At 37.2% G+C, this 10,905-nt stretch overlaps 1 protein-coding gene across 1 annotated transcript in view; it reads right to left on the bottom strand.

Moving 5' to 3' along the window:
- The window catches only part of LOC127622483 (inositol-tetrakisphosphate 1-kinase-like), a 22,463-nt gene that overhangs the window by 6,994 nt on the left and 4,564 nt on the right, over positions 1 to 10,905 (bottom strand). The window contains exon 2 of the mRNA XM_052096584.1: positions 542 to 680. Coding sequence (XP_051952544.1) covers positions 542 to 680 — 139 coding nt within the window. The remainder of the gene's footprint in view (positions 1 to 541; positions 681 to 10,905) is intronic.

Raw genomic sequence — 10,905 nt, 5'->3', positions numbered from 1 at the left:
TCTCTCTCTCTCTCTCTCTCTCTCTCTCTCTCTCTCTCTCTCTCTCTCTCTCTGTGTGTGTCGTGCGCATGCGTGAGCGGTTGCTGAGTGAGCGTGGAGAGTGTGCGGTGAAGTTCGAGTGTTTTTCTGCCCGCTGTGGCTTTTCCTTACTTGAACTTTGCTATTTTCTAAAAAAAAAAAAAAAAAACCTTTAATCTGCATTGAGTAGATAAAACTATATATTGTTTCACGGGTGTACCGGTGTATCACCAGGGGCATGGCAGCCCAAAGTGTTGATTCACTCGGTTCACTAACGCGGCGCCATGGGGTTAAAGTGGTGGCCGCTGCAAGTGTGGAAGATTGTATCTTGGCCATCGGTGAGATCGTTGGGCACAAGAGCATTCTTGCAGCATCAAGGATGAGCAACGCAGTTGTTTGTTTTTAAACACTGTGGAGAATGCAAATGTTATTGTAGAAAGAGGAGTTGTGATTCATGGCCTTTTTACACCTGTGCTTCCTCTTTCAACCCCTGCTAAGAAAGTAATTTTGTCAAATGTCCCACCTTTTATCAAAGACGAGGCTTTGACTAAAGAACTGTCACGGTTTGGGAAGTTGGTTGCTCCAGTGAAAAGATCACGATCGGGAGTAAATCGGACTTGATCAAACATGTGGTGTCGTTCAGGAGATTCACTTATATGATCCTGAGTGAAAATAGAACAGACCTGAATTTAAATCTGAAAGTCAGATCTGATAATTTTGATTATACTGTCTATGTATCTACTGACACATTAAAATGTTTCGGCTGTGGAAGAAACGGACATTTGGCTCGCGCCTGTCCCGAAAACGAGAGTACACACGCGAAACAAGTCGATGAGAAGACAGTACAAGAAGAGTGTGTTACTGGTTCTTCTGTGTCAGTACTTTTGAATCCAGTACAGTCTGCCAAGCACACAATAAACACAGTGCCTTGTGAACGGATTGTTGAAACCGCTCAAAATATGGTTGAGATCAAAGAAAATAATGATACGGCTGATGATCAAATGAATGTGACCTTGCTTGAAAAATCCACTGTCATAGAAAACCAATAGACACACAAAAAAGTTCGCTGAACTGCTTATCTGATATAGAACCTTTATCAGACAATGTACATTTGTGTGAGGTAGACATGGATCACGATGTCTTCAAAACTCCTGTTAAAAGAAAAAAGAAAGACAGAAAGGAAAATTCAAAACAAGCAAGAAAAGAACAAAAGAATGACACAGACAATGTTGACAGTGAAAGTGAGTTTTCTGACTCCAGTGTTTCAAGTTTTTCACAGAGTGAATGGAAATGTGATGACTATAGTGCTGATGAAATTAAGATGTTTCTAAAATTGACAAAAAATCAGAGAGGTGTACAGATTGTTGATTTCTTCCCAGACCTGAAACGGTTTGTGGTAAGCACTAGGAGTTTAATGAGTGAGGGTTACTTTCTGGATACAGAAGTATATCGACTGAAAAAAATTATGGCAAAAATCCAAAATCAACTGAACAATAATGATGACAAAGTGGTATAATTATTTTATCTTCACTGGTTGTGGTTTTCTGTTTGGTTTTTATTGTTTTGTTTCATTTTTTTCTTTACTCATGGCAGATATCCGTATTGCATCCTTAAATGTAAACGGAGCCAGGGATGAAGTTAAAAGAATGCAGGTGTACGAAACAATGAAACAGAAAAAACTTGATGTTCTTTTTTTACAAGAAACACACAGTGATGATAAAAACGCTACAGACTGGACAAAAGAATGGAATGGTTGTATTTTTTTAAGTCATAAAACTTCACGTAGTGGTGGAGTTGCCATCTTGTTCGCGAAAAATTTTACTCCATGTTCTTTTAAAATAGAAGAAATCGTGAAAGGGAGACTCTTGAAAATTCAAACCATTTTTGAAAAATATGTTCTGGTTTTTATTTGTGTGTATGCCCCCACTTTACCTTTAGAAAGAGTGGCTTTTATGGATGTTTTATGCTCAACACTAGATAAATGTAGTAATGAAGAATATCTTTTCCTTGGTGGAGATTTTAATTGTGTTGAACAAAATATCGATCGCAACCACATAGAACCACACATGCCTTCCCGTAAGCGACTTTGTGAGATAATTGAAAAGAATGACCTATGTGATGTCTGGAGAAATTTAAATGGGACTTCAAGACAATATACGTGGGCTCACGCCCATGATAATTTATTGTCTTTAGCGAGATTGGACAGATTTTACAGTTTCAAACATCATCACAGTGTTTTTAAGAGTTGTATAATAAATCCAGTTGGTTTTTCCGACCACAGTGTAGTTATTTGCAGTGTTTTTTAAATTCTGTGTCACCAAGGAGTGCATATTGGCATTTTAACACCACTCTTTTAAATGATGCTTCTTTTAAAGAGGCTTTTTGCTTTTTTGGGAAAGTTTTAAAAATAAAAAGATTCTTTTCCTCTTTGCAGAGTTGGTGGGATTTTGGCAAGGTCCAAATCAAACTTTTTGTCAACAGTACACTCAAAATATCACAAAGGGAGACAGCTAAGTCTATGAGAAATCTGGAAACTGAAATTCTGAAACTTCAAGATATGGCACAACTAGGTGGAAATAAAGCTTTTATTGATTCTCTTTTTCTAAAGAAAACCGCTCTGTCTGACCTACAAGAGATGAAAGCACAGGGTGCTTTAGTTAGATCGCGTTTTAAGACCATAGAACAGATGGATATTCCATCAAAATATTTTTTCAGCTTAGAAAAAAAAAATGGACAGAAACGTTTTATTCATTCACTGCTCTCTGAGTCTGGATCTTTATTATCAGGTTCAACAGAAATAAGAGAAAGAGCAGTCAGTTTTTATGAAAATCTTTATAAATCTGAATATAAAGAAGAGAAAGATATAGAACAGTTTTTCTTTGAAAAATTACCTAAAGTGTCAGAGCGAATATGGCATTTACAAAGCCTATTGGCTTAGAAGAATTATCTAAAGCTCTACAGGGCATGGAGAATGGCAAAGTTCCTGGATTAGATGGAATCCCTGTTGAATTTTACAAATCTCTTTGGTCAATCATTGGAGAAGATTTGCTAATTGTTCTCAATGATAGTTTAGCCAAAGGACTTTTGCCTTTGAGTTGCAGAAGAGCTGGTTTTGACCCTTTTGCCTAAAAAGGGAATATTGAGCGATATAAAAAACTGGAGACCTGTATCTCTGTTGTGTTGCGATTATAAACTGTTGTCCAAAACACTAGCTACCCGTTTGGGAAAAGTTTTAGCTGAAATTATCCATCCTGACCAGTCATATTGTGTACCTAAGAGGTCAATTTTTGATAATATTCATTTAATTAGAGATATGTTTGATGTTTCTAATATGTTTGGTCTTGACTTAGGATTGATTTCTTTAGACCAAGAAAAAGCTTTTGACACGTAGAACACAATTATTTATGGAAGACTCTCCAAGCTTTTGGTTTTAATTCTAAATTTTTAGCTTATATTAAAGTCTTATACTGTGATATTGAGAGTCTACTGAAGATTAATGGTGGCTTATGTGCTCCTTTTAAAGTGTGTCGTGGGGTAAGACAGGGTTGTTCTTTGTCAGGGCTATTATACACTCTTGCAATAGAACCGCTTTTAAGTGTTTTAAGGAGAGTTTTAGAAGGGTGTTTTTACCCAATTTTAAAACTTCTTTATGTCTGTCTGCATATGCAGACGATGTTATTATAATGACAAATAAGCAAAATGATATAGACTTACTTTTGACGACATTAAAAGATTTTAGCCTAATTTCTTCTGCAAGGATTAACTGGAACAAAAGCGAGGCAGTTTTGATCGGTCAATGGAAGAATGGAGTACCAAATCTTCCAGATGGTTTGCACTGGACAAGAAATGGTCTGAAGTATTTGGGAGTATTCTTAGGTAACAAGTAGCAGCCCAAAAAATTGGATAGGAACAGTCGAAAAACTAAAGAGCCGACTTGAAAAATGGAAATGGCTTGTACCAAATTTATCCTACAGGGGACGCACTTTAGTCATCAACAATTTGGTGGCTTCCTCTTTGTGGCACCGGATGGCTTGCATTGATCCACCAGCTAGCTTACTTGGGAAAATTCAGTCTGTTCTATTAGATTTCTTTTTGGGACAAATTACACTGGATACCACACAACATTTTGTATCTAAAAAAAGAAGGAGGCGGCCAAGGACTTGTTCATATACAAAGTAGGACTGCGGCTTTTCGACTACAATTTATACAACGTTTCCTTACCAGCTCAGAAACTTTGGCTTGGAAATCAGTGGCCTGCACTATTCTTAAATCTGTTGATGAACTCTGTCTGGACAAACACTTATTCCTGGTGGATCCAAAAAAACTCAGTACATCAAGACTTCCTGTTTTTTACAAAAATCTGTTTAGAATATGGGACCTTTTTAAATTGAAAAGGACTGAGAGCACAGATTCTCTTTTTTGGCTACTGGAAGAACCCATAATATATGGTGCCCGTCTGGATATTTTGGATACTTGTGGTCTACTAAATGGTGGTGCATCAAATCTAAGATTGTAACATTGGGGAGTTTAATTAATGTGTCTGGTCCAAATTTTAAAAATGTGGAAGACGAGCTGCCTCTTTAGGTGTTAAATCAATCCGAATTGTGGTAAAATTTCTTCAGAATTTGCAATCTGCACTCACAGTAAAAAGAAATGAACATGCTGGACTTTTTTTTGCTGAGAAACATCTACCCAATGATAAAGATGCTTTCCCAGGTGTTTTTTGTCCCCAGATATAGAAGAACACTCTGGAATTTTTTTGGAAAATGTACCAGACATGGACTTATATGAAGTCGGGGAAAAAAGTTGTACAATGCTTGTGTAAAAGTTTTTAACAAAAAGGTCTGCATGGAAGAGTTGATTCACCTTGGCGTAAAATTTTTTCTGATAGAGATGTAAAACCGGAGTGGAGGGCACTCTATAAGCCACCATTAACAAAAAGAATTGGAGACTTACAGTGGAGAATTATACATGGTATAATTGCTGTTAATTCTTTTATTTCTATTTTAAATCCAAATGTTAATCATGAGTGTCCTTTTTGTTCCCAAAGAGAGACAATTTTTCATGTGTTTATGCACTGCTCAAGACTTAAGCCTTTATTTGACTTGCTGAAAGACATGTTCAGTTGTTTTGATGAAAATTTTACTGTGTCCATTTTTATTTTTGGTTTTAAATACACTCGAAGAAGACAACAAGAATGTCAATTAATCAATTTTATTATAGGCAAGGCAAAATGGCAATATATGTTAGTAGAAAGAGAAAAGTTGAACAAAAGGGTGATTATGATGTTGTAATGATGTTTACAGCCATGATTAAATCGAGAATGTTAATTGACTTTTATTTTTATAAAGATTTGAACTGTATGGAAGTGTTTATAAACACATGGTGTTGTAGAGAGGTATTGTGTTCTGTGTTTGAAGATGGAATTTACTTTTCACATCTTTTATAAACATGATGTAATTTTTATTTTAATTTAAATGTTTTTAATTTTTCTGGAATAAATGTTTGTTTAAAAATCAAAATCTCTCTCTCTCTCTCTCTCTCTCTCTCTCTCTCTGTGAGAGAGAGAGAGAGAGAGAGAGAGAGAGAGAGAACATTCTCTCTCTTGACTGACATTCAAATTCTCATTCCACTTATCAGACTCTTCCCCAGAAAATCACCATCACTATGTGTTTATACCAGAGCAGCACTCCCAGAGAATGGCTCTTAACAGTACTTAGTGGACAACCACCAGCTAAATATATCAATTCAATTCAGGCAGGGAAAATTAAAATGAATACAAAACAAATACAAAACATGAGTCAAGAATAATATATTCATCACTGTCAAAGAAATCTCAAAGAAATAAACAAATTAACCCATTTCCCCAAAAATTAAGACAGAATATAAATTGGCATCATATCTGACGAAAATTAAAGACTACCTTCACAGGAAGCTTCTGACGAAGTATCATGTGAGTGAGCACAGTCTGTAGAGACGGGACAGCACAGACAGAGCAGGAGACCCAGAGAGAACAGACTGTGTTCACACTGCACTCAAGGAGTCATAGAGGATGAACTACACTTCCTCAATGAGTGCAGTAAATATGAGACCATCAGATGAATTCAGCAGAGTGAGTAAACTCACCAGAGTTAACTCAGAAACAGATCTTATTGCACTGGTTTGCATCAATAGTTCAAAAGGACGCGTGCTTTCATATCCGAATTGTACCATGCAACAGGCTGTTCTTAAGATTTGCGTTCAAGGGATGACATATCAATTCAAAGTCCTTCCCTTTGGATTGTCTCTTGCACCGTGCAAGTTTTTGAAATGTGTCGATTTGGTGTTCGCCCCTTTGAAGATGAACGGCGTGCGCATTCTGAATTACCTCAACAATTGGCTATTACTGGCCCGATCAAAGTCTCTGCATTGCGAGCACAGGGACTTGATACTTTTGAGTTTGACCAATGGGACCAATGGCGGTGGAATGGAGACTTTTCTGAGACAGTTCTGAGAGTTTGAGAAATGTTCTGCAAAGCGGAACTCAACCTATTTTCCTCCGCAGAGATAGCCCACTGTCCTCTTTGGTACTCCATGTCCCAAGCCCCTCTGGGAGTAGACGCCTTGGCCCATAAGTGGCCGACGAAATGCAAATACACGTTTTCCCCGGTATGTCTCCTCCACTCTGTCATCAGCAAAGTCAGAGAGGACAAGAAAACGGTTCTGTTGGTTACGCCAAAATGGCCCAACCAGCCATGGTTTCTGGAAACGATGGAGATATTAGGCGGCCCTCTGTGGGAAATACCACTGAGGAGGGATCTGCTCTCTCAAACAAAGAGCACGATTTGGCATCCCCAGCCAGAGCTGTGGAACTTACACGTATAAATCTGGTGCTGAGGGCTCACGAGCCCCCGCTTAAACAACTGGAACCGCTGAGTTACATGTGCTCTCTTTAAAGACGGCACTGCTGTTAGTTCTGGCCTGTCAGTTCACAGTTCCTGTCTGGAATTTGGTCCGGGCTTTCAAAAGCCACTATCACACCCAAAAAAGGATATGTGCGTAAGACGCTTTCCACTTCCGCTAGGGCTCAGTGTACCTAGAAGCTTTTCTTCTCCACCGCCTAATTCGATGCAGAGCAGTTAGCACATTTATTATACCCCGTGCAGGCATTGCCCACGTATGTGGAGCACACTCACCAGTTTAGACTGTCAGATCAGCTCTTCGTTTGTTAAGTGGAGGATGCACAAAAGGCATGTCCGCCTCCCAACAATGTTCTCTCACTGGATCGTTGATGCGATCACACTCGCTTATGAAACGCTGTGAATCGCACATGAATAGCAGAATATGTTCTGCAAGGTTTTATAACCTAGATGTGGCGTCCATCGCTCATGAAGTCTTCTCTGTCTAGAGAGCTTACTATTCCAACACCCAGCGGGTGAGCCCTGTCCCCCTGAGTCCTTATTATGGGCATGCTACCTGTTATAATTTTAATACAGCTGCATTTGTAGGCGGCTATTCAATTTACTCCCACTAGAAGTCACAAGCACTTCCAATAGTATAAAGCATCCATCCCTACCTGATGGTTAAATTATTCTGTGTGTATTATTTGACTCATAAAGATCCTCAGATTAAGGTAAATGGGATAAGACTCCGTTCCCATTGCGTTCAAATGTAATGTCGAGTGAAGAATCGATAGGGAACGTTTCCGGTTACTGAAGAAAATTCTGAAGAAATTGTGTGTGAGAGCCCGCATATATAGAGCAAATGCGTGCCTAAAAGGGCAGGGCTCAAACACAATTGCCAATCATAAGATTCCCGTTATGATACACAGGCTTCAACTAGGTCATGGAAAATAAATTCCCTTTAGCGTTCAAATGCAATGTCTCGTTTCCTTCATCTCAGGGATCCAAGGTTATATGAGTAACCAAAGACGTTACTCATTGTTCTTTGTAGTTATTTTTCTTTACATTTTGTGCACTTATCTGTATGGTTATTATTACTACTGTTTTTATTATTATTTTATTATTTTAATTTGTATGTGGGTAATACATGTTTATTTCTTTATTTTGTTAATGAAAGCTTTGTCTACATTGTATACGATCAAGCCAATAAAGCTAATTTGAATTAAATTGAATTGAGAGGAGAGAGAGAGAGAGAGAGAGAGAGAGAGAGAGAGAGAGAGAGAGACATGTTACTGACAATTACTTAAAGACAATTACTGCCTTAATGTACTTCAGTCACAGTACTTTTATTCTCTTATGTTCATAATGTCCTGTTAAATGCTTATTTTATTTTATATTGTATAGTGTATATTGTTATTATAGTTTTTATTTTATTTTATTCATTACCTGGCACCTTATTTTAATTTTATCTTTATTGCTATTTGTTACCATTTTAATATTATTATTTGTTCTGTTAACTGTTCTGTGTTTAATGCTTTGGAAATATGTAAACACAATCATGCCAATAAAGTACTTTTAAATTGAGAGAGAGAGAGAGAGAGAGAGAGAGAGAGAGAGAGAGAGAGAGAGAGAGAGAGAGAGAGAGAGAGAGAAAGGCACATCTCTCTACCTAGGCACATCATCACATTGTGAGAATTTTCATTGTTGCAATCACCCATTTACAATTACTCTAGCGCCACCAAGCGGGCAGAAACCGCAATTTCTATTTCTATTAAAAGAAAGATTCTTAAGTTAGTTTATTCATCGGTGTACCTTGTGTAAAGAGATTGTTATCACTCCATGGCATGAAACATTTCTGTGCGTGATGTGTTGATATGATATGATAAGTTTAATTTCTCAAAGACAAAACATCCACATTTATGGGGCTCTTGTGTTTCGAAGGAGCTGTTCTTGGTGCTGAAATGAAATAATAACTTCCTGTTCTTGTGCTATATTTTACAGCTATAAAGTTTATAAAACAACATGCGAACTGACAAGTTGCTATTACTTACTGTTTTCTCTTCAGATAGTGACGTGTCATTCCAAATATCAAATCAGTATCCAAAAAGAACCTGGCACCTTCAACAGGTGTTGGGCTCTGGTGTAATTCTCCTAAATTTTGTAGTGAATCCTGTAAAGACTTGTAAAACCTCTTCATTTTTGTGCTTTCCTCTCATCTGGGTGTATAAACCAAAGTCTTATAAGTTAATCCAGCCATGTCGCTGAATGGAGCATGTATCAGAAGTCAGAGTAAGACCAAAGAAATCTGTTGCTCATTCACTAGTTTGCCTTTTTTTTAAATAACAATGACTTCCAGGAGCTCAGCATAGAATTATGTCTAACCATCTTCATCCTTTGCACGTGCTCACCCAAGATGCGCGTGCACACCTGGTAGTCCAAAACGAAACTAAGCTTGTTGAATTGAACCATGTTGATCTATTCAAAGGCTGCACGGGTGTCTCAGCCTCTCTCTCTCTCACTCACTCTCAAATTCATTCAAATTTGCTTTATTGGCATGGCATACTTCAGAACATATTACCAAAGCAAACAAAAAAAATAAAGCAAACATATGTATATATAATAATAAATAATAATGACATAAATAATGAAACAATGAAATGAGGGAGGGGTAAATAAAGAGATGGTGTCATTTTAACTGCTGTTATACTGTACTGGATGTACACAGCAAGTAGTATCAAGTAACTGATAAGGTGGTGTATAGTGGACATGTTCACTTGCTGTGTTCAAGTTTATGACACTTGTGTAAATGCTGAGCAGCTATGTAGGAAGTGGGCCCTTCACCAAGATTGTAAATAGATCTTTCTCATTGAGGTTTGCATTTTGGTGTAAGTCTCATAAGGAGGTGTATTTTGGGCAATGAAGGAGGAAGTGCATCTCTGTCTCGACCTCTCCTGATGTGCAGTGACTGCACAGATGGTCTTCTTTGGGCAATGTTCTTTTTTTTTAATTCTTATATTTAGAGGGAGACAGTAAAATTCTGCTCTACATGCATTATCGGGTGTTTTTCTATGGACTTGAAGGATGTTTCTGCAGAACAATACATGTAGACTTTCAATCAAGTGTTTTTTCCAGGTATCATGCCTGTAACAAAGAGAGCCCCAGACCTCACTTCTGAATAAGGCTATGGGTAGAATTACACTCAAATATCGTTATCAAAATTCTGATTGGAAGGTTAATCTTGAATAATCTCATTTGTATGGCATACATTGATCTAAGGGCTTTTGTAAGTAATGGTTTAATCGCTGTATTGAAATTCAAAGAATATAGGCCCAGATATATGAGGTGTCCCGAAGTGTGGTATTTTTGAGGGTAAATAAGTGTCTTTTTTCATGATTTCTGTCTTTTTTCTGAAATATCATTATTTTAGTTTTTTGGATGTTGATATCTAGGGCCCAATTAAGATGTCCAGACTGTTTTGGAGACCTTCTGGTATCTTAGACAGAATTAGCAGGTAATCTTCATACAATAAATATTTGACTTGAGTGTCATAAAGCTCAAGTCCTGGGCTTTCAGAGCAGTCCAGCAACTACCAGTTCATTATTTTAAATGTTAAATAAAGTGGGGCTAAGTCTAAAACGTATGTGTTATGCACATCCAAACAGAAAATGTATAGTTTTATATTTAATGTTGAGTCGAAGTGCGCTATGAACCTTGTGTTTTATGGACAACTGCTAATGTTTTACGAATTGGTAACTTACCTTAGAAAAATATCAAAGAAAAAGGGCCCTATGGTCATTTAGTAACTCATGAATGTTCATGAGATGAGTAAATTATGTGGTGTTGTCTCTGGTTTCAGACAATAAGCTCTTCACTCAGAGTGAAACAATTAATAATTAACAATTTGAATCAATGTATGCTAAAAAATTAGAGCAAAAGCAATATTAATCTTTTTAAGTTACTAAAGTAATCTTTCAAGTCATGGCAACTTGACATTTTTGAAATTTAA

The sequence above is a fragment of the Xyrauchen texanus genome, chromosome 28, assembly GCF_025860055.1.
Source record: "Xyrauchen texanus isolate HMW12.3.18 chromosome 28, RBS_HiC_50CHRs, whole genome shotgun sequence".
NCBI lineage: Eukaryota > Metazoa > Chordata > Actinopteri > Cypriniformes > Catostomidae > Xyrauchen > Xyrauchen texanus.
The sequence above is the reverse complement of the archived record's forward strand: the minus strand, read 5'-3'. Positions and strand labels throughout refer to the sequence as shown.